This window comes from Diospyros lotus, chromosome 11 (assembly GCF_014633365.1).
Source record: "Diospyros lotus cultivar Yz01 chromosome 11, ASM1463336v1, whole genome shotgun sequence".
NCBI lineage: Eukaryota > Viridiplantae > Streptophyta > Magnoliopsida > Ericales > Ebenaceae > Diospyros > Diospyros lotus.
In genome coordinates, this window is record NC_068348.1 from 15,467,089 (window position 1) to 15,492,185 (window position 25,097).

Consider the following 25,097-nt stretch of genomic DNA (forward strand, 5'->3'; position numbering starts at 1 on the left):
CCGAACTGTTATTTTTGAAAAACCAAACCAAATCGACTGAACTTTTCGGTTCGGTTCGGTTTGGTTCGATTAGTTTGGTTTAACCGAACTTTTGCTCACCCCTATAAATGACCTAATTTCTTGTGAACGGCTTGGCATTCAGCTTGGTATGAACTTGTTTGTGTTCAACTCATATTATAAACAAACTGAGCTTGAGAAAGAAAAAACTTGGCTCTATTCAGCTAGCGAACAAAGCTTGCAAATAAGTTCAAGAACAAGCCCGCGAAATAAGAATGTGTTATTTTTTATTATTATTTTAATATTTTTTTTATTTATCCTTGTGTTTGTGATAAGAATGTTTATATTTGTTTGAACAATGTTATTTTATTTGTTTTAAGAATTTATGCTTACATTTGTTATTTTTTTTTATGTAAAAATAGGTTTTAATGGGTTTAATTAAAAAAAAATTTCTAGTGAGCTCGAGCTTGAGCTCAAGTTTGCCTCACTATAAAATGAGCCCAGCAAGCTTGAACACAATTTTGAACTCAAACGCCAAAATACTAACTAGTCAAACCCGAGCCGAGCAATGAGTCACTTCTCAGAACTGTAGGTCACATCACCAGTTTGCCTATTCTCGTCGATGAGCCGCATGTTCCCAAAAGGATTGCAAAAAGACAAGACAAGACAAGAGAAGAGAAAAGGGATTGTAGAAAGAGAAGAGAAGAGCAAAGGGATTGCAAAAAGATAAGAGAAAAGCGAAGAAAATAGGAGAGGAAAATAGAGCATAGAAGAGAAGAAAAGAGAGGGGGAGTAAAACAATGTTGTTTTAATTAAAATAGCATCGTTTTACTCAATCCAGACTATAAATTCTTTTAGAGTCTAGATTGATTTTAGCTATATATATATATATTATTTTTATTTACACATAACTAAGATAAGCAACAAAGATGCCACCTAAGGATGCCAACAACTTGGGTTGCACAGAAACGAAAATTATAAATGTTTTTTATACGAAATTGAAATTGGAAAACAATATTTTTCCAAAAAAAAGTAGGAAACAAAAATGCGAGATAAAATGTAAACTAAAAAATATAAGAATTTTTTTTGTAAATATAATTTTAATGTAGAAAATTATAAAAAGTAGTTTAAATATAATACAAACAAACATAAATAATAAACATAAGTTCTATAATACATTCAAACAAACATAAACATAAAGTTCACAATGCATTCAAACAACCGTCAACAATATTTACAAAGTTCTATCATCCTTACCATGACTTAGTAATTAAAAACAAACAATAACTTTAAAAAATAAAATAAAATATAATACAATATATAAATCCATTTCATTATTCCCTATCTCTATAGACTGATTAACATCTTCATCAAAGAATATAGACTCCAAGTTCATCTATGGAGAGATTAACAAACTCGAAAACACCCACATCTTCCATACTCCCAAATTCTTCTCCATCTACATTCCACATCTTTGTTTTCTCGTCATAGTATTGGGAGGTGCTTCTTAATAAAAGATGAAGATTGTTATGAATGAAGACCAAATCCTTTTCACGCTTAGAGTTAATTTATTTCTTCCAAATGAATAAACGAATAAATAAGTACTCCAATTCCTTTCACAACAAGAGAAAGAAATAGGTTGTCCAAGCACCTTAAAAACTAACTTTTGAGGCAAATGAACACATGAACCATAGCATGCCCATCACTTCCTAGGTTTTGTGCCATACCTGCTCACGATAGAATCTAGATCTTCAAATGACCAATTTTTGAGAGAAAAATCAACAAACTCATTATTAGCAATAGCACACTCATCTTTATTAGGAAAAAAGTCTCCTAAAAACACTTAATTATTTCTTTGGAGGCTTCTTCATCCATATGTGGAGGTATTCTACCTTCTCTCTCTTGAAATCATTTATCACTATAATATCTTCAAAAGACAAAATCAACAAAATTTAAAAAATAAAAATAATTAATACATAGAGTATTGAATTAGAAAGAAATGGAGATTGAATTTGAAAATTACCTTTGGTTCAATGAATGAGCTAGACAATGTAATGGAGTGCTATGTTTTGTCTAACAAGAAAGAAGAATATGATGAATAACATGATAAAATAATGAAAAATCACTTGGTAGCTTTCCTTTATGAACATAAATAACCTTTTTCATTTTGAAAATCATAGAATTCCACATCTCATAAACCAAATGAAGGCATGGCTTGTTTTTATCACAAACTCTAATCATGTCATAAACAGTGTTAGAAAACATAGATCTGATCATACATAGCGGAATAAAAATTAATTTTTCAAATATCACGCTTTTTAGAACTTACGATTTACAGAATGAAGAATAAACAAAAGAATATCTATTGACGAAATCCAATTTCTATCTTAGGTCACCCGCCGTTAAATCCTCCACATGTAGGATACTAAGTTAGTCCACCTGAAAACACCTTTTAAAAAATGTCTTGAGAGAATGAGTATAATTTTTTTTTAAAAATTTCTGATTGAATTCTAAATTCACACACTTTGATTTAAGGTTTATGGTTCTATATATAAGAAACCATATGAAACCTTAAGCGCTATTGGATCAGGTCTAATGTGCTAGCATTAAGACCGATCCAATTATTAATAATTAAATAATTGTATTTATTATATAATTATTTAATTATTCTTATTTATCTAATATATAAATGTGCCAAAATTAGTAATTTTCAAAAATTACTAATTTATCTTTCTTCTCTTTAAAAGTAATTTTTTATTAGGTAAGACTTTCTGGGTTCACAAATAAATTGGAAACGAGAATAATCAATTATTAATTTTCTTAAATCATCAGTAACATCTAGCAATATACTATGATTACCCAATTTAATGTGAAACGGGTATAATGAACCTTTTATTATGATACCATGTAATACCATCTCTCTATCATCCTATATCCCGATAAGATATGAGATCATGGACAACAGATCAAATCTCTTAATCTCGTCATATGACCAAATCCAAAATTAATCTTGACTAATATGATACAACATATGGAACACGCATTCCATCGTCATATTACCTCGACTAAGGATTTATTGTCAAGTGATTATCGGATAACATATGATTTCCTCCTTGCAAACCTTAAGGTGATAGATTTCATGTCTAATGCACACATACCTCATACACCACTAAATTAGACACATAGATACGTATAATCGTTCTTGATTAAAACAATCATATAGTATCGTTGCTATCTTAATCTATCAATACAAAGATATCTATGTCATCTTAGGTCTAAAGACTAATTGCATATTCACAACTAACATTGAATCATTAACTCGTGATGAAGAACCCATGTGATTCAATGTTAACAATCATGTTCAATAAACTCGTTCCTATAACGAGCACCCTGTCATCTTCCTTCCATATCTCATATAGAATGTCACAAGACTCACCAACCTTAACTTTCAGTATCTCATACTGAACAAAGAGGAAGACGATGTGCTGGTCTTTACGAGTTGCTACTATCCAGCTTAGGAACTCTACGGCTAAGAACTTGTTTATAGTACAACGAACTATGGATTAACCGTTACTCATATTCTTAACGCTTAAGAATAATATCAACTCTTTATTATACTAATGAATATATGTTTAATTTAAATCATATTACAATTTAAATAAAAATATTAACTTTTTATTTAAATAATATTTAAAGAATTATAAGATCAAATCCTTTGTGTCACTAGAATTAGTCTTAAGGACTCATATCCAACAAATAGGTGCTATGAAAGCAAGAATGTAATTAGTTTTTTCCCACCAATCCTCATTCACAATCAATTCACAAACAAATCGAGGTTTCCCTTGGTTATCATTTCGATAGTGTGCCCATTCATCACTGATAACCATTGCTTCAAGTGCATGTCTAAGAAGTTTAAATCTTTTAAGTATAACAATAATAAAAGCAAATCGAGGGTCAGCAAATGCAAGCAACTTCAAAGAACTAAACCAATTGAACATGGTCAATTTCATTGAATAATTCATTATAAAATTTTTGATGACCAAAACGTCTCCATACACTTTAGTGATTCAATGACACTCATCGCTTGATTACTTTGTAAATTCCTATTTGCACATATATTCTTCAAAGAAAAATTGAGTGTATGGACAACACAAGGAGTCCAATAAATATGTAGAAACCTACCTACGATGATTTCCCCAGCTCTCTTGCAATTAGCAGCATTATCAGTAATGATTTGTACAACTTTTTGGTGACCAACTTTATCTATTATCTCTTTCATCAAATTAGTAAAAAATTGTTTATCCCTTACTTTATCTGAACGATTCACAACTTTAACAAACATATGACTATTTTAGAAATAACCATAAAATTAATCAAGGGTCTTCTTTGTGGGTCACTGTAACATTCCGCATCGAGCGATAGAAAGGACTGAATCAACTTATCCTAATAAGCCTATGCAAACTTCCCAGGGGTTACCATCCTTGAGTTACTCTAGCTCAAACACGCTTAATTTATGAGTTCTTTATCCACTTTCAGTCCAAAAGGTATCCAGCTGGTGTTATTTTCTTCCTTACTATTCTCGATATATATACTAGTTTCTCTAGAGTCCCTTCTTGGACCTGACCTTGGGCTCTCGGGGTATTACAATCACTCCAACATCAGTAACAATGCTAACACCCTTTTCTATCCAAGTGCTTTTAATAGGTTCCAAATTTTTTTCAACATTTTCCTTTTCTTGTTGAAGTAATGTGGTCCTTAACTTATTATAACCCAGAGGTACATAACCACCCAATGGATGCGTAGTATCAAATGAATAAGAACTCAAATAATATAGGCTTCTAGCAAGATTAAAAGGCAAACCCCAAGTATATAATTTTCTAACAATCTCAACATCTAATTGTCCTCCAGTTTGCATATCAAAAGTTCTAGCAACAAGTGAATCAATGGTTTTTCTCTTCTTTTAACTGTTTTAAAACTCTTGGTTTATGTAAAGACAAAGAAGATCCCTAAGAAACACTACTAGTCGGTAAAGGCACTACCTTAGGTTGTAAATTTAACAGTATTTTTGCAACTTCTCTCTCAATTTTTTTTTATATTTCAATTATAATTTTAGGACTCACTTTTTTACAACAAGCAATCTATTTCCTATTGATATTTAATTGATGAACCCTAACTTTTGTATATGTCATAAATTTTTTTAAACCACAAAAGTTACAAGTCCACTTCCAACTACCCCATTCTTCTCTCATTTTCTCAATTCTAGTAACATATTTTCATAATGGACTATTTTTTTCATTCTTATTTTTTAATGCAATACTGTTGTTTTTTCTGAATTTGAAGTTGAATGAGCCACATAACCTATGTAGGGGGACCGGGGGGGGATAAAATGGTAACCTCAATATCAACAACCCTAAGTAAGAAATTTGTCTCCAATATAAAAAAGCATCATTATGAAAGATTATAAATTTATAACAAGTAACGAAGTTAATTTGGAGTATGATAAATAGTAAAACAAAGTTTTGGAATAACTAATATTTTATTGTAGAGAAAGTTGAAGGAATTCTCTCTTCACTCGTTTGATGGAGGAGTTCACATATTTTTTTCATGCATATATATATACATAGTCATATTACCCAGACACCCTAAATTATATTCGTTACGCTAGTTAACTAACCAATGGCTCAAATCATCAGAGAGCTTAACTGAATGAGTAAAGATGAGACTACTGCTACTTCAACAAAAATTAAAACAGACATAGCTAAAACTAATGAAACAAAGAAATCAAATAAATTAATAACTCAATAAGTAAATGCGCAAAAGTTTAGTAAGTAAATATACCATCTTTTTTTTTCAGCAAAAAAAAAAAAAAAAATCAAATAAATTAATAACTCTAGGATGCAAAATGTCAATTAACCCAAAATTTATAAAGTTAAAAACAGTTAAACCCAACCCAAATTGAAACTTCCTGCAAATCACTTGTGTGCTATTCATCCTCTTCATTGATATCCACTCAATAAAGATTCATGAAAAAAGCTCTTCACTTGAAAAAAAAAAAAAATAATAAAATAAAACTAGAGCATAGGGATAAAAAAAAAACATGGAAATGGCCAATATCAAACCTGCAAAACACACAATAATGAGAGTTAATTGAGACTACTGTTACTTCAACAAAGATTAAAATAGACACAGCTAAGAACTTACCTACAATCTACAGAAGCATCAATGAACTTACCTACGAACATCGAGCAACAACAAGAAGCAATCGATGGCGACTACAAGAGGAAACAATGGTGAGGTGCAATGATTGACCGAGAGAGAGAATGATGACCACAAGATCGAGGCTCAATTGACGGTGACACGAGAATCAAGCAAGCAAGAAGCAATTGGCGAGGGAACAATAGCGACAATCTTCAGGATTTGAAATCAAAAATAGATTCAGAACTAAACTATTAGAGGTAAAGACAAAGGGCAAGGACCAAAGAAGAGAGGGTCTACGATTTCATTGTCCAGAAGACATATTATATAGTGGTTGGTTAGAGACGAAATAGTTGAAAATAAATTTTTGATAATTTTCTATAATTTATGAAACATCTCAAAAACACTTCACAAATTACAAAAATAATCTAAAAATTGTTTCGGGTCATGTTTGGCGTTTTCGAAACGTTAAGGCTGTGTTCTCTTTACTTTTTAATTTTTAATTTTGAGTTTTGAATTTATTTTTAATTTTCTGTTTTGATAGTCTATTTTTAAAAAATTAAAAACGCGTTCTCTTTATCATTTAAAAAAATTATTTTTCAAAACAGAAAATTAAAAAATGCGTTCTCTTTGGAATTTTGAAAATTATTTTTAATGATATTTTATTCAATAAATTTGATTATTTAGTAAATTAGAAATATTTAATGTTAATATATTATTAAAAATATATATATATTTTAAAATTAGTGAATTTTGTAATATTTTTTACATTATAATAATAAAATATAAATAAATAAATAAATGTGTTTTGAATTTAGAGTTTGTTTTGAATAAAAACATTCAAACATAACTTTTTATTATTTTGAGTTTTTTTTTATATATATTTTTTTATTTTTAAAAATATATTTTTAAAAATAATGAAGAGAACGTTTTTTTTATTTTAAAAAATTAAAAATAATTTAAAAATAACAAAAAGAAGACAAGCTAAGGCTGCGTTCTCTTTGTTGTTTTCAAGTCATTTTTAGTTTTCAATTTTCTAAAATAATGAAAACGCGTTCTCTTTACTATTTTTAAAAATGTATTTTTGAAAACAAAAAAAAAATTATAAAGAAAACTCAAAATAACAAAAAATTATTTTAAATGTTTTCATCCAAAATAAACTCAAAAGTCAAAACATATTTATTTATTTATTTATTCATATATTTATTATTATAATGAAAAAAATATTACAAAATTTATTAACTTTAAAATGTAGATATTTTTTAATAATTTATAAATATTAAATATTTTTAATTTACTGAATAATCAAATTTATTGAATAAAATATTATTAAAAAATTATTTTCAAAATTTGAAAAAAAACACGTTTTTTAATTTTCTGATTTGAGAAATAATTTTTTAAAATGACAAAGAGAACGCGTTTTCAATTTTTTAAAATCAAACTATCAAAATAAAAAATTAAAAATAAATTTAAAATTAAAAAATAAAAAATAAAAAATAAAGAATAAAGAGAATACAACCTAAACATTTTAATACACTAAAACAATGTCTCCGAAGCCATTTAGATGCACCGCAGCCAATAACCACCCCGTGACGGTAAGATATTAATAGCTGTGGAGTGGACCAGTGGTTCTGTGCTGGAAAAACACGAACTCCACTTCCTCTTTCATACGCAGAACCAAAACCAAAGCAAGAAAGCTCTGCCAAGTAATCCACGCGGAGAACCAGCAAACAAGCATGAGCTATTCCAAGATCTGGGCCATGGCGGCGGCGCTGGCGCTGGCGGCAGCGGCTGCCGGAGTGGCGGAGGGGCAATCGGCGACGGAGACGTGCGCTTCGAAGCTCGTGCCCTGTCAGGATTACATGAACTCGACCAATCCGCCGGCGAAATGCTGCGACCCGCTGAAAGAGGCGATTACCAACGACATGAAATGCCTCTGCAATCTCTACAATTCAGGGTTGTTGCCTGGTCTCGGCATCGACCTCAACCAGGCCCTTCTTCTTCCCAAGCGCTGCAAGATCCCCGGCGACCTCAACTCCTGCGTCAAAGGTACACGTATTTCCGATTCTTGTTCTGGAAATTCCGATTAGGGAACTCAGTGGGTGACTCAACCAGGAATCGGCGTGTGGGAACTGGAAAATCGTCTTCGTTTCATGTTGGATTCATCATTCTCGTTTATAGAAGATTATTGTTTTGACTAGTTAGTTAGTTGGGATTTTCGAAACTGGTACTCAAAATAAAGGATTAAAACACAGAGACAATGCTCTGCTTTGCTGCATTAAATTTGATCACCATAATTACCTCATTTCAGAGTCCCAAATCCAGACTGAATTATATTAAGTCAAGATATTTTCTCAGCTGATGTGCCCGTAATTCTAGTAGGGATACAGTGACTCTAATCTTTGGTATCTATGCAGAATTTATTTTTCTTCTTGCTCATAGTTCTGAGAATATTATAATTATACCGAGTAGTAATTGGCTGATTGCTTTGACCATGTTTTGTTAATGGTATCATATTCTTGTGCAGCCTCAGCTCCATCTTCCTCTTCCAACTCATCGGGGACACCTCCAGGTAACAGATCTTACTTAACTATTTACTATTTACGCACCTAATTCTTCTCACCACCATGACTTTATGACGATATGTCGCTTTTGATGATATTGTATCTTGTTTACTACATAAGGTGCGGTGGGTAGTTTCGCTAGAATCACTCCTCCACCTGAAACTAGGGCTTCAAATTCGAGTCTTGGATAGTTAATTTGTTGCCTGTCATGGGTTTAATAGCGAGGAGATGATGGGTAACGGCACCTCCTTAACTGATGGTATCCGATTTCTTAGGTGGCTAGCCATTCAGATCCTTATTGGATCTGAAGGTAGTATATTGTGTCCTTAGCCATTCAGATTTCTTTTTACAACCAAAAAGGGTAAAAATTGTTTGGTTGTCTGGAGACTGGAATTTCTAATCTTAATTACATTAATTAAAAACTGTCTTCAAATTGATGAGGATACTTGAATAAAAACGATGCATATTTTTGTCAAAAACTCCTGCATGTCCAAATCTAAGTGTTTCTCTAATTCTCTTGGGGGTATATATAGCATATTTTTCCATGAGCAGCAATGATCTTTAGACAGAAATTAATAGCAACAGAAGCGCTTTTATGGCAACACAATTTAGAAACAACACGTTACGACAAATGATTTATTTCTTGGAGGCAATGGGAAGAAACCTTTCCAATGTAGAGATTGCACCTCGCATGCTATTTAGCAACTAATGACTTACTACCCTAAACCTCGAACTTTCCAGGAAAATAACTTTGTTTGGTAGTACAGATTCGAGAGTACCAGCTGAAAAAACTCTGGTTACCTTGCAACTAGCTATCCAAGCTTTGAAATAGTAATGAAATGGGGGGTTGAAATCCATTTCAGAAAATATAGTCTTATATATATATGCATCTGGCAAACAGACAATATCGTTCTTTCCCAGAAAACCTTGATGATATACAAGGAGATGCATTATGCTATTTACCAATTTTGATCAAATGTCTTACAATAATGGCGCTGTGTTCTGCAGCAAGCTCTGGAGAAGATAAGAATGGAGCCATGAGGATTGCATCGATTGGAATATCTACCACGCTCATTTTCTGGGCTTTTACTGAGATACTGTACTAGACGTTTTCTCTGAACTCTTGTTAGGAAGTGAGATTTGCACACATAAAGAGGCTTCATATTTGTTTTCTTAGTGGGGTATGATATCGAGCTAGCTAGATATATAGTTTCTAATCCAATCCAATCCATTACTGCTCGGTTGGTTGATTGTCAAACTTTGTTATTCAACCTATATACATATATATATATATCTCCAATTCTCCATGCACAGATCCCAAGTCTTTTACACTAGACTGAGTTCCTTTTTAACGTTGCATTTAGAATGTTTCCATATTGGTTTGGTTTCCTAGCAGTTCTGGTGGCTTTACCTGAGAAAATGTCTTGTTATGAGATGAAAAGAAAAGAAAAGAAAAGAAAAGAGTTACTTATACAGAATCCAGCCCTTAGAAGCCATCTCTTGATAGATCAAACCATTCATTCTTATGCAGAATCGCAAAGAAGAATGCAAAAACAAAATCAAATTCATTCTCAAATTAAATATCAATAATCAAAGTCTTCCTTTAATGACGACATCCTAAGCAACTGCATATACACAACTAATAGATATAATCTAATTCAATTAAGATTCAAATACATATAATCTCAATTCAATTAGAATTAATAATTTAATTAAACCCACACCATGGTAATGAGGTACTTATGGCAGTTGTTAAAGTAGATATTAATACTTTTTATTTTTAAATAAGGTAAAATTTATTATATCTCATTTTTAAATAAGGTACATTTATTACATCATATATATTTAACATTCAAACACTATTATTGATTGATAAAAAAATGTTTTGAAACACAACGTATTTATTGTCAACTAATGAAAGTGTTTAAAAACTCAAAATAATACATAATAGATACACCTTATCAATATATATATATAAATATATGTTTATATCTCCTTAATCAGTACCCTTTAAGGAAAAAGTGCTATGTCTTAAGAGTGACATTCGAACTTGCCACCACAAATTAGAATGAAGCCAAACCAAATCTTGTGCCTCTGAACCACTAGCTCACAGCTACTGTATATAACGTAGAAAACATAGCATAATTAATTGACAATATAAGTCAACATTATCACTAAATAAATTCATTTTTAATTTTTCAGTCAGGGCGTCTGACTCTTCTCATCAACAGTCAACCCTTTGTTACTCATTGCCCTAAGTGAAGATCGTTCATATCTTTGCCATATAAACTCCCTAGTTTAGAGTGATTATAGGTTTGAGTTATCATTGGTTTGAGTTAAAGCTTTCATAAACTCTCAAGACTTATAAGTTCTCAAGTGTGAGGATGGACACGATTAAGTCATGAGGGTGTTTATGGCTCAATTTTAAAAATGGTTTGGCCAAATGCATTTATTGGTTTAGCTTATAAACACTCTGATCCAAAGCATTTATGTATTTCCACAACAAATGCCAAGTGTGGGGCACTATTGATCCCAAAGGCTTTAGGGAAGAGCATTTATGGTTTAACTTTAAAAATGCTTTTGACTAGAGTGTTTTTCCCTTATCATCACGAAACAACCAAAAAGAATTCATAAAAACATGTCTTCAACTAGTGTAGAAGACAAAGCAATTCCATATATAACTTGACAAAAACATAAATCCAACACAAAACCAACATCAAAGAGGTGCACCTTTCATTAATATACATGAAAAATGAAATTGTCTATACTATTGAAACATAATAGCTAATAATAAAACCAACTGGTTTGATAAAAGTCCTTCCTTATCATTTACAATTGATTGGTATCTCGGATGTCAACATCTTCAAGGTTGACTAGGGCAAAGGGTTCCTTAGTCTCGCCCGTCTTTGATGTCTCATCCTGTGAGTGATGCATTAATGAATCTATGATTATAAACTTTCCCTAATATCATCTAGTGTGAATGTACCGCTAGTGAACCTTTTATAGGGGTTGGGGTTTATGTATAAAACTGCATCTACTAAGTCAATGGAGGTCTAGGGTGGCAGTTATATATATCTAACACTTTTTGATATGACTAATTTCTAATTTCATCTCAGAACCACTTCGAGATGGAATTTGTCTCTAAACCTAGTTTCTTTTGTAGTGATTGTTCAACTATCCAATCAGATTTAGCTAAGGTGTAATAGTCCTCTATAATATTGTAAGACTTGAATAAAGAAGTAATGATTGTAGACACCGTAGTCTTATTATTCATGATTCCGTCATTAAACATTAGCTTATGAGCTATGCCTATCACATCGTCCGCATGTTTTCTAACATCTCCTCTTTTTTCACAATTAGCCCTTGTAAATTTCTTCCACAAATTATTTGTTGACGTTAGTAGTAGTAGGTCACGAGTTCGATAGTCAGCTTACGTAAGAGCCAAAAGTTCACCTACAATTTACCTCATCTACCGAAATCGAAGATACGAGCGACGGGAGACAGCGCAAAGGCGGTAATCCCAAGTATCTAATAAATATAGTAAACTCGTAATTTTATATTTTTATTCTCCTAACATTTAATTTACTTAGCATGTTTTATGTCTTAAGGTGTTTATATGTTTTATGTCTTAAGGTGTTTATTTGTAATGATCTTTTATGTATAAGACATTAGTGGCAAAGTTTAATAAATTATGATTAAAAAAAATAATAATAAATAAATAATTTTCATTCGTATTGTTACATATATTTTTATCTAATTTTTCTTGTGCTATTTATCCTACTTAAAATATGTGTTTATATAGATTTTATATATTGAATATTTTTTTATAAGAAAGACAAAGGAAATTAATCGGGGCAATTTGAAATGATTTGAAAGCTGTTGCAAAATGGAATTTGAAGGCTAAAGGACATAATCCGCTTATTATTAAATTGAAAAGAAATTAATTGGTCATGCTTGATTTATATATATAAATGTATATATATATATATATATATATATATTCAAGCAAAAGAAGACGTGAAGACCAAATTAAAATTACAATTGATTTATAATATAATATATATTTATAGGCCATATATGTGCATATATTTACATTGATATCTTACTCTTGTGATCAAATAGTTTTGATAATGATAAATAATGTAATTTTCATTAAATATAGAATTAATGTATTAAATGTATTCTATGTGTTCAAAAATCAATTTCATGAAGTTTCGTAAAAAAAAAAATGAAGTTGGGCTATTTTGAGTCAAAGGGTTCATTTGAGTCAAAGACTCAAATTAAATTTGTTAAGATATTTTTTTTAATATCTTAAATTATTTCAATCCTAAAGCAAAGTAAGTCGACAAAATTTCAAGTTTATTATGCAAGTTGGTCGACTAACAGTTTGCTTATTTTTTTTTAAAGTTTGATCTGGTCGACTAAGTTATAGGTTTTGTCGACCAACAGTATGCTTATTTATGTTTTGGTCGACTAAGCTATAACCTTGGTCGATAACAGTGCATATATTATGATTTGGTCGACTAACTCCTTAAGTTTGTCAACAGAAGGATAGCCTTGGTCGATTAAGTGCCATGCGTATTTTTATCTTGGTCGACTAAGTTATAGGTTCTGTCGACCAACAATATGCTTATTTATGTTTTGGTTGACTAAGCTATAAGCTTGGTCGACTAACAGTGCATATATTATAATTTAGTCGACTAACTCCTTAAGTCTGTCAACAGTAGGATAGCCTTGGTCGACTAAGTGTCCTGTTAGGTCGACCAATCTGTTTTGTCTATCGACCAAGCTTATTATTTTATCTGATTCTGTTGACTAACCAATTTCATATGTGGACTAAGACTCTTTTGAAGAAATTATAACGGCTAGTTTTTTTCGCATTTAATGCTCGACCAACCACCACAATGGTCGAATTTTTGTATTTATCTATCAACAACTATAAATACGTGGTTGAATGATCGTTAAAGGCTGTTGAGAACATTTATTATCTTTATCTACCGAGCATTCAAGTTCACTTCAAGCTTTCAATTTTATTCTCTCTGTAATTATTTTATTTGAGGCTTTGTATCTACATTGTTGCATTCATTTTAAGCCTCTATTTATCTGTGGAGAGAACTTTGTAACTAAGAGTTGTACTCTTAGATTCTCATATTCATTTTTTCTTTGTATTTTATCTAGCGTAAGTTAGAAGGCCCATTCGAGTGAGAGGTTTGTAAATTTCCTAGTTGCGGACTAGAGAACTTACTCGTTTTGAGTAAGGGGTTGATAGTGGATTGTAAAGATAATAATAATAATAATAATAATAATAATAATAATAATAATAATAACATAAAAATATAAAAGGAAAGGGGAGGTGCGCGGGTAGCCCCCCTCCTAGAAATTTCTCTCTCTTTTTCTCTCTTGCTTTCTCTCTCGGATTTTTGCCGATTATTTGCGATCCATCCATTCGATCTTTGATCCGACTTTGTTTGCACTGATTAAGAGCCCCCGATCTACAAAGAAGTAAGCATTTTGGCTTGATCTTGTCGGTTTTTCTTGTTGTTTCGAGGGTGTGTGTATTGAGGCGCGATGTGGGTTTTTGGCCGGTTGTTTAAGGTCAGATCTATGAAGATCTGATCGTTGGATTTTGATGGTTTTGGGATATGTTGGTCGGATTGCTTGAGGGAGTTTGATGGCGGTCTCGGATCGCCGGGAATCGCCGGCCACGGTGGGCGGTGACATTGGTAGTAGGTTGTTCCTTTTTGACCGAAAGTTGACCCTAGATCTACGAAAATCTAGCCGTTTGATCCTTGTTGTTTTCGGGTATGTTAGTCACCTAGGTGCTGTGCACCTTGTGGTAGCCTCCAATCATTGAAAAATGACTAGCAGTCGGCGAATGGCGATGGCCAAAATGCGTCTCTATTTGGCCGAAAATTAATTTTTAGATCTATAAAGATCCAGCCGTCCGATGGTTCTCATTTTGAGATATGTTGATGTTCGTGGTGAGGGCTTCGAATCGGTATGTTGGTCGGCCATTTTACGCCGGCCGGCCGTGGTCGCTGGCGGCGGCAGTCTGTTGGGAAGAAAGAAAAGAAAAGGAAAAGAAAGAAAAGAAAAGAAAAAGAAGAAAATGAAAGAAAATAAAAATAAATAAAATATAAAGAAAAAGAAAATAAAGGCTTTTGGGGTTGGACATGTCGGGTTAGGATTTGGCCTAGGATGGCGAGATCCGATTGGGTTATAGGATGGCCTAATGTGTTGGGCATGACTTGACCCAATTGTGGCAGCCCTTGGGCTGGCCCACTCGGGTTGTTCTCCCTTCTTGTCGCTTGTCCGTGGATCTAGGATGACTTGGTTAGGTTGGTCCTATTCAGGATATCGATGTCAGTCTAATTTGGGTTCTCTTTAGGTCTCTTGGAATTAGCGATATGACTGGCAAGTCATTTTGTTGATCGAAGTCCTAAGGACGAAGCCCTATTAGATAACTTGAGGCCGAGCAAGACTGACCCCGAGTGCGTTCTAGTCTAGCTTATGATGATGACGTGGGTTTATCCCGAATCCTAATTTCTGATGGATTCATTTTATTCTCAGGCTAGAATATTGCAATTTATTTCTTTTAAGCCATTTATTAATTAATTAATTATTATGTTTTTAAAAATTTATCAATTGAGTTATAAATATTTTTATATTTATATGATTTTTTTTTAAAAATAGAAACTTTAGAAAATATTATCTATATTAAAAGAAATCTAGTTTATGGGTGAATATAGAAATATATATATATTAATTTATTGTAGCCTATAAGTGGGTGTGTAGTTCCACTATACACTTACGCGTAGCATGCAAGGCGAGACATGATGGCGTAGTCAATGTGTAAGCTCGACAAATTCCTTGACACTAAATTCGAATATTGCGCGGGCTAAGATATATTTAGGGTGCTAGACAATAGTTAGGATTTTCGGTAATTTTAGGCCAATTAACACCAAAAAACCAAACGTTTTCAGGTTTTTGCAGTTATATCCAATCGTTTCAATTTTGGCAAAAAGTACCGATTTTATGAAATTAGTTGCAATTTTGGCCAGCTCTTTAAATCGAATCCCCGGGCGTGTGCCTTTGCACAGGTGGCACACTACGTGGCTATTTAAATGGGACCCATATTTACTGTGCAAGAAAAAAGGAAAAAACAAAACAGAAATTAAAACCATGTTAGTTACGTGGTTAATCGTGGTTAAACCCATAGACATTCAAACCCTAAACCCTACCCTGGAAATAGCACGAAGAGCACAAAGAAGAACCAGAGGCCGGCGGCGACGTCCTTGAGATCACGAAGAGTCGAACGATGGAGAGAGGAATTGTAGGAAGCGACGTTCGTGCTCCCAGCAAGGAAATCGACAGGTTGAAACAGATTTGCAGATCTCCCAGACAACACAATGACCAAATGGAGTCGTAAAGGAAGTAGCGTTCGTGCTCCCAACAATGAAAAAAGATCAGTGTTCCTTCTTATAGGACGGCATGAAGTTCTTTACTTTCTTGACGTACTGAATTTCTAGACGGCGTATGCTTCCTTGCTGTTGTTTGTTTACTTCCCGTTGAAATAGTATTATTCTTTACCTCCGTGTAGCCCTTTATGAGTTCAATGATATGCATTAGGGTTTTTAAGTTTGGGAAACAGTGATTAGGGTTTATTGGTTAACTTATGTTTAATTTAATTAGAATGCTTTTGTATGTTTCAGTGATTAGGTGATTCATTGTATGTTTCAGTGATTAGGGGGTTTAATTTTTCTTTTTTTTTTTTGTTAACAGTTGCCCTGTTGAGGTATGGGTTGGTGGGAAATTAACTCCTGGTCCACTGCATACATATGTAGGTGGTACATTTTTATTGGGGGGTGGAAGAATATTACTGAAATGTACTATCAAGATATTGTAGTGAAGTGTAAGGAGGAAGGTTATGGGGAATTGTGTTAGAACAGGAGGTGCTATGGCACACACCAAGAGGGGGGGTGAATTGGTTATATTAAAAATTGAAGTAGAGAAACAGAGATATCATCCGTGTAAAAACAATCTTGTTTTGTGAAAAGTAAATATGAAATCTTATGAATGAATGAATGAATTAAGTAGGGATAAAAATGCTAACATGAACAAATAAAAACAGGAAGCACAGAAGACAAAAGATTTATAGTGGTTCGGCTTTCCAAGCCTAATCCACTACCTTAGCTACCCACTAAGGATTTTGAAACAAATTCACTATCAACCCCCTACTCAACCCGAGTAGGTCCTCTAGTCCGTGACTAGGAAAAACTTACAAACCTCCCAATATAATGGGCCCTCTAGCTTACGCTAGGACAATTACAGTAATCGTGAAGATGAGAGTCTAAGAGTACAAACTCTTAGTTACAAGCTCTCTACAACTGATAAATTTAGGCTTACAATGAATGTAACAGTGTATACAAAGCCTCAGAAATGTAAATATAGAGAGAGAAGATATTAATCGCTCGATGTAAAATGAAAGCTCGATGGTTGAAGATATTAAATGTTTTCCAACAACCTTCAATCGATTCTCCCAACCCATATTTATAGTTGATGGTAGATAGATCCAAGAATCCGACCGTTGTGGTGGTTGGGCGAGCATTAAATGCGCCAAAAACTAGCCGTTGAAATTTTCTGTGAAACACATAGTCGACAGATCAAATAGATTAGTCGACTATTTTATCAAATAAAACTAGCCATAGTCGACAAAAAGAAGAGCATAGTCGACTATTGCAAAAATGTGAAGAAAATTTTGAATTTACAGAACAAAAATAGTCGACAGATGAAATAGCATAGTTGACTATCCTTTCACAATAGTCGACAGACACAAAAATAGTCGACAGATGCAAGATATAGTCGACAGATTGAAGAAGCATAGTCGACTATCCTTATGCATAGTCGACAGATTGAAGCACACAGTCGACAGATGAAGAAGATTTTCAACAGAATGAATTTTGAAAACATTACAACATATTTACCTTCCATTTACTTTAATACATAAATGTAAATAAGAAAGTACCCCCCATTTGGATTCAATAAAAATATCTAAAAAATCAAAATCCATAAGAATAAAAAAGTAGAATTTGGATTTTAGTAGGAACTTAGGATTTTGCGATTTTATCACCTCCAAGATATACACTTTTCATCTCTTGAAAAATTCGTTAAAAATCATTTTATCACTAATGAATGTTAGTTATTGAATTACCGGGAGTTAGTTTTCTAAAAAGAAACCATTTTCATATATGTCTCCTTATAAGGTGCTAGGCTTCCAGACTTAGAAAAATATTGAAGCGATATCAAAACGAGTTTCAAGACATGATGCATGAACTAAAGGATTTTTCATACGATTAAGTTTCAAACCAAAACTTTTCATGCATGTTTCAAAATATGAAAGCTTATTCTAAAGAATGAGATTTACATAAATGATTTTTCATACTTAAGATTGAATTTTCATCAAACACATTTGTGTTCAAGTTGGTCTTTTGCCTTAGAACAATTTTAGCTCTATGTTGACCAACGACTTCAAAGCTAATTTGAAAATCATTTAGGAGATTCTTTTAAGACTAAAAACTTGACTTTGCAAATCTCTAACTAAAATAGAAAATCATAAATCTTTTTGGTTTTCATTTTAACAATGCACTTGAAATTGATTTTTGTTGAAAACCACCACCTTGATTCATGACTTAGGGATTTTAATAACATATGTTTTTCATCATCAAAACTAAGCACAAGGGTAGAACATCAATCTCCCCCTTTTTGAGGATGACAAAACTTAAAATCAATTTCACAAATCTCTCCCCCTTTTTGTCATAAATCAAAAAGGCAATACTTAAAAAAAAAATAATAGAAACCTCCTTAAACCAAAAGATAATATCTCTCCCCCTTTTTTTAACTTTCCCCCAACGATAGTTTGAAAAACTTCATTTTGAAATAAAAATATTTCAAACGATTTCACAAATCTTAAAATAGATAATCTCTCCCTTAAACCAAAATCTTTTCAATAGAAATGAATTGGAGAGAAACATAACTAAGTAAAGATAGTTGTAAAAAAAAAGAGATAGCTCCCCCTTAAGATGACATTATTAATATCAACATTTGAGCACATTCCATATACATAAACCTTTCTCATGAGATGCCAAAACAAAATTTTCATACCATATTGCAAACTCATGATCATATCAGAGCCAATCTATACATTTTCAAGTAATCACTCATATTTAAACAATCAAAGCGCTAGATCAAATGCATAGCGATTCATCATAAAAGAGGCATATACATCAAATGATCAATATAAGAGTGAAATATATCATTTCAAGCAAATAGAGTGACTCTTTTTGAAAAAGACTCCCCTTTAAACTTATACGAGAGGTTTTAAGATAGAGAGACATTTTTCATATAAAAATAGGATAGCAATTTGTCTCAATTCAAATGATTGTCGCAAGAGTAAAATATGACAATGATCATAAATTTGATGAATGAACCACATGCATTCATATATATATGTTCAAAGAATAAGTGGTCATCCAAAAACATAAATTTAAACAAGTTATGGCAGATTTAATGCAAGACATATTAAGGATAGGCTTTAAGAACATGCATTTGTCTTTTGATAATCAAAACTTAGTCCATATTGATGATGAAGTTTTTAGGATGTGGCAAGAAGGAATAGAGTTTAGTTTCCTTAAGATTTACATTGAATGTAAATCAGGTGAGTCCAGTGGGAAGGAGATGGGCGAGGATGGAGGATACGATGTTGATGTACATAAGGATCAACAGGATTCTGAGGTTGGTGTTCATTATGAAGCACCAATTGAAGTAGCTATAAAGGATGCACATAATGCACCAGACACCAGTGAGGAGGCCATTGAAGAGGATGAGGATTTTGATATAAATACAATTGGTGGTGATGACAGCTGGGTCGAGGAATGTGAGACCGATGATGAGGAGTTTTTTCTTACACAGAATAACAAGAGAGTCTTTAAATCAACCATTGTTGACAATGGTGAAGGGCTAGGTGTAGATTCTGACTTGAAAGAGGATGAAGGACACCTTAGTGAATACATGGAGTCTGATGAGGAAGGCTTTGACACTCCATGCAGCAGTGCCGAAAGTGATTTGTTAGGCGCACAAAAAAAGAAAAAAAAGCCTTTGGTTTATAACCCACGCTGTGACCACACTACAATTAATTTCAAAATTGGCATGCTTTTTGAGAATGCCAAATAGTTTAAGGAATGTGTCTAGCAATATGGAATTTGCAGTGGGTTCAATATTAGCTGGAAGAGGTCGTGTCAAGAACGTGTCGAAGGGGTGTGCACAAGTGGCTGTCCATGGAGCATCTATGCTGCTAAGAAGCAAGGAGAGAGGACATTTGTGGTGAGAAGATATAATGCTGAACATCATTGTTTTAGAAGTCTAACAAATAAGCAGGCCAATTCGAACTGGTTAGCTAGAGAATTCCTCCAAACATTCAGAAGAAATCCTTCTTATGGTGTAGAAGACATGGCCCTTGACATGAAGGACAAATATGCACTAACTATGTCGAAGTAGGTATGCTATAGGGCAAGGACGAAGGCACTCAAAATGCTTAGGGGTAGTTTGGATTCTCATTACGCAAAACTCCATGGATACAAGGTTGAACTGAAAAGGGTTGACCCTGAAGGCAACTTCGAATTTGAGACAGACAGTTTTGGACCTAATGGGCAGCCTATGTTCAGAAGAATGTATGTAGGATTTTTAGGCCTTAGGAAGGGCTATATTGCAGCTTGTAGGCCGTGTATTTGTCTTGATGGATGCTTTTTGAATACCCTAATAGGAGGGGCCTTACTGAGTGTAATCAGGAGGGATGCGAATAATCAGATGTTTCCTATTGCTTGGGCTGTTGTTGAGGGGGAAAATGAGAACAGTTGGACATGGTTTTTAGAGCATTTTTTTTGGGGGAAATTAATATTGTTGATGGACTTGGCCTAACACTTATTAGTGATCAACAGAAGGGTCTTGCCAAGGCAATAAAGGATCTTGTACCTCACACAGAGCACAGGAATTGTGCAAGGCATATTTATGCCAATTGGAAAAAGTTACACAAGGGGCAGGAATTGAAGTCATTGTTTTAGAGGTCAGTTAATACAACCCATGAGGCAGGTTTTTCTAGCTGCATGGAAGAATTGCAAGCGTTGGATGCCATTACACATGAAGATTTCATGAAGCAGAACCCAAAAAGTTTTTGCAAGGCATTCATTAGTACTTGGCCCAAGTGTGATGTTATAACCTCCAATCTATCTGAAACCTTCAATGGTTATATATGCAAGGCAAGATGCTTGCCAATAATAGACATGTTAGAATGGATTCGAGCATCTTTAATGGAAAGAATGTATGATAAATCAGAGATGATGAATACATGTTCGGATGAAATTTGTCCAAGGATCAGGGATACATTGGAAAGGGCACAACTGGGGACAAGGCATTGCATTATGAGACCTGCTATGGGACATAAGTTCCAAGTTAGCATTGCAGACCAAGGATATGTGGTCAATCTAGATGAACACAAATGCTCTTGTAGACAGTGGGACTTAAGTGGCCTCCTATGCTCCCATGCTTTGGCCTGTATACACTTTATGAAGCATGATCCTGTTGACTATGTAGATTGGTATTATAGAAAATCAGAATTCTTTAAGGCATAACAATATGCATTGGAGCCATTGAATGGGTTTTCAATGTGGCCAAGGATAGATGTTGATCCTATACTACCCCCCCCCCCCATATAAGAAAATGCTTGGTAGACCTAAAAAGAATCGAAAGAGAGATGTTCAAGACACTGAAGAAAGGCAAGATGTGGTCGGTCGGCATGGCATGCAGATGACATGCCAACACTGCTTGGAAACTGGCCACAATAAGAGGGGTTGCCCAAATAAGGACAAGGCGGCAGCACCAAGACCTCCCAAGGTATGAAAGTCTAATTACACGTTCATTTTTTGACATATTTAATTTGTTTGTTTGTTTACTCTATGTTTATCACAATATAGGCCAAGAGAGGCAGACCCCATGCCACATCCACTGCATCAGCAACAGCCCCAACAACTGGCAGATCACGTTCCTCGGCAAGATCAAGAACAACTGCCTCAACAACAGCCACAACAAGCGCACCAGCAATAGCCACAACAAGCGCCCCATCAACAGCCACAGCTAGTGCCTCAGCAACAGCCACAACAAGTGCCTTAGCAATAGCCGCAACAAGTTCCCTAGCTACAACCTCAGCAAGTGCCTCAGCAAGTACTGCCTCTAATGTCACTGCAAGTGCCTCAGCAAGTATTGCCTCTAATGTCACAGCAACCGCCCTAGCAATGGCCTCATCAAGGCAAACAAGGCAAACAACAAGAGATCAAAGGAAGGTTTGTGTCTTTTGTGGTAGTTTGTCATTATGTTCATTATTTGCAATACAAGCTTGACACATGATATTTCACCTTGACTTATATAGGCAAATCAAGGCTACAGATTGATGTTCTCATTAGAATCAGGCAATTTTTTATGCAAGGGTACATACTATTTATTCTAAGCTTGCCCATGTAATAGCATTTATAATGGCTATCTAATCATAATCTTCTATTTATTTTCTTTCCCATTCAGATGCTAGGGGAAAAATGAGCTAGATATGTAAGTGGATCTGCATCAACATCTGCAGCGGCAAGGAATCTGCTGAACTCCCAATGGCAAGAAGTTCAAGCAACTAGTGGATCACAACCCATGGCGTCTCAAGAACAAGCTCAGTCATTTACACCACCACCAACAGGGCAATCCCATCAGACATCCACTGCATCAGAAGTTGCTGCATCTAGAAGGCCAAGGCCAAGAAGACAACAACAAGATCCGCGGTGAGTGATTTAAATTTGGACTCTGGTAATTATGTCATTTAGGTTGTGTAATTTCAGACAGTTGTGTAATTATGTCATTTGAGATTTGGATGTGTCGGAGATTTGGAAGATTTGTGTAATTGGGACGAATTTAAATTTGGAGGATTTTTGTAAATTTGAAACAGTATTGTGTTATTGTCAATTCATTAAAATGGGAACAATATATTGTATAGCCCGATCGGATTATTCGTTATTTATGTATTGAGACAGCATTGTGTTTGTTAATTAATTCAAACAGGAACAGTATTGAATAGCCTGATCGGACGATTATTATGTATTGTATAGCCCGATTGATTGGAATCTTAATGCGTCTGATCGAACTATTCACGGTCCGCATAAGTGTGAAGTGTGAATTGTCCGATTGGACTTATCCTTCACATGAAGAGTCCGATCGAACTATTCTTATGTATTGTATAGCCCGATCGGCCTTTTCATGTGTCCGATCGGACTATTCACGGTCGGCATAAGTGTGAAGTGTGGATTGTTCGATCGGACTTATCCTTCACATGAAGAGTCCGATCGGACTATTCTTATAGTATAACCCGATTGATTGGAATCTTAATGCGTCCGATCAGACTATTCACGGTCCGCATAAGTGTGAAGTGTGAATTGTCCGATCGAATTTCACATGAAAAGTCTTATCGGACTATTCTTATGTATTGTATAGCCTGATCGGCCTCTTCATGTGTCCGATCGGACTATTGTACGCGCAACGTTAAGAGTGAATTGTTCGATCGGAATAATCCTTCTAAATTTGTATGCATAAAAATATAAAAATCTATTAAACTCTAATAATTTTTTAGATTAATCATCAGTATGTTTGCTTAAGAATTAACAAAATCAAATTTTATTAAATTGGAATATCTAAAAAGATCCTTGCGAAAAATAATTCAAATTAATTCATAGCATTTAAATTAAGTGTGAATTGTTCGATCGATCGGACTGATTTGGAAGATTTGTATTGTCAATTCATTAAAATGGGAACAATATAGCTCGATCGGACTATTCATTATTTATGTATTGTGACAACATTGTGTTGTCAATTATTTCAAACGAGAACTGTAACACCCCGTCTCGCCAAGCGTGTCACTATAAGGGTATTCTCGGGATTTCTTTTTTTTTTTCCTCTTTAAGTTCAACACGCGCGGTATTTCAAGAACAATCTTCACATGCAGAAACAAAACCCCGCGAACCCCAGTCTTGCCCGTTTAACTATCAAGATCAACAATCTTAAACTAAACGAGTCTTAATACAACGCAGCGGATACACTAATACCAAAACACCATAATTCTTACATTGTGTTTCCATAGCAAAATATGTAATACATATCAAATTATAAAATTGCTATTATACAACTGTTCATTTACAACCTGAAATGCATGTTAAATCCTCCAAACGTTACAACGACTTAACAAACTAAGCACCATTGGCCCTCAACCGGCCACATCCTTGCCTCCGCAGCAGTTCCTGGCTGGAACATTAAACGTTCCAGGGGCATAGCCCAAGTTAGATGATAAACATCTAAGTGACGGCATAAAACAGTTCATACAATGCATGAGAGACACATGAGCATGGCATACTCAGATAAACGTAAATATGCAAGACATGTCTAACTCGAGATATCACCTTGACATACTTAATCCCTCGAATGCCCCACTGTGGCACACGTTCACCTGGTCCAACGTTAATCCCTCGGGTGCACCGTCGTGACACCCGTTCACCTGGTTTAACATTATTCCCTCGAGTGCCCCCAGTGTGACACCCGTTCACCTGGATTAACATTGTCCCAATCTCAAGCAGACCCCATCCCGCCCCATACGGACCCAACGATGCAATTAAACTTGACCCCAAATGATATGAAGATTTACACGCCATGCACCAACATTTTAAAATAAACAGTTAATGCAATGTAGCAAATATCGACACAATGATCATAAGCAAAGCCTTGTAAAACAATTTATGTCCAGGAGGGTATAACCGCTCACTAGAACTCACCACAAGCACCTAAGAACACTTCCAAAACAAGGAAAAGTTGGAATCAAACCACTCACCTCGAATGTATTCAGATCGCCTCGATCCTCGTGCAACGCCTCGATTTGCGTGTTAAATCCCAAATGCTTGAACTTATACTCAACCTCGAGTCACAATACTTCCTAAACACCATATTTAATTAAGGAAGCATTAAAATCCATTTTCCTCAATTTTTCCATAATTTTCTCTATTTTCTCCCAATTTTCTCCTCGATAATTCCAAAATAATTATTTATTCAACTATTTTCCAAAATATTTCAACACAATAAATCCTAAAATAAATTAATAGAAATACTGGAAGAAAATACCAGAAAAACCCTTGTTGCACGCGCCCTCACGCGCTCGGCGCGTGGGTGTGTGTGAAGTGTGGCGCGTGTGGCTCACGCGCCACCTTCTTCTCC

The 25,097-nt window shown here is 34.1% G+C and overlaps 2 protein-coding genes across 2 annotated transcripts; both read left to right on the forward strand.

The window, feature by feature from the left end:
- The first annotated feature begins 7,800 nt into the window (after positions 1–7,800).
- LOC127812534 (non-specific lipid transfer protein GPI-anchored 7-like) lies at positions 7,801–10,069 on the forward strand. The gene is made up of 3 exons (XM_052352950.1): positions 7,801–8,241; positions 8,720–8,764; positions 9,765–10,069. Exons 1-3 carry the CDS (start codon positions 7,929–7,931, stop codon positions 9,860–9,862), a joined length of 456 nt encoding a protein of 151 aa, XP_052208910.1. The 5' UTR covers positions 7,801–7,928; the 3' UTR covers positions 9,863–10,069.
- A 5,994-nt stretch (positions 10,070–16,063) lies between these two features.
- On the forward strand, positions 16,064–22,838 carry LOC127812665 (uncharacterized). The gene is made up of 4 exons (XM_052353161.1): positions 16,064–21,701; positions 21,782–22,147; positions 22,234–22,291; positions 22,383–22,838. The coding sequence occupies exons 1-4, from the start codon at positions 21,489–21,491 to the stop codon at positions 22,403–22,405; spliced, it is 660 nt and encodes a 219-aa protein (XP_052209121.1). The 5' UTR covers positions 16,064–21,488; the 3' UTR covers positions 22,406–22,838.
- The last annotated feature ends 2,259 nt before the right edge of the window (positions 22,839–25,097 follow it).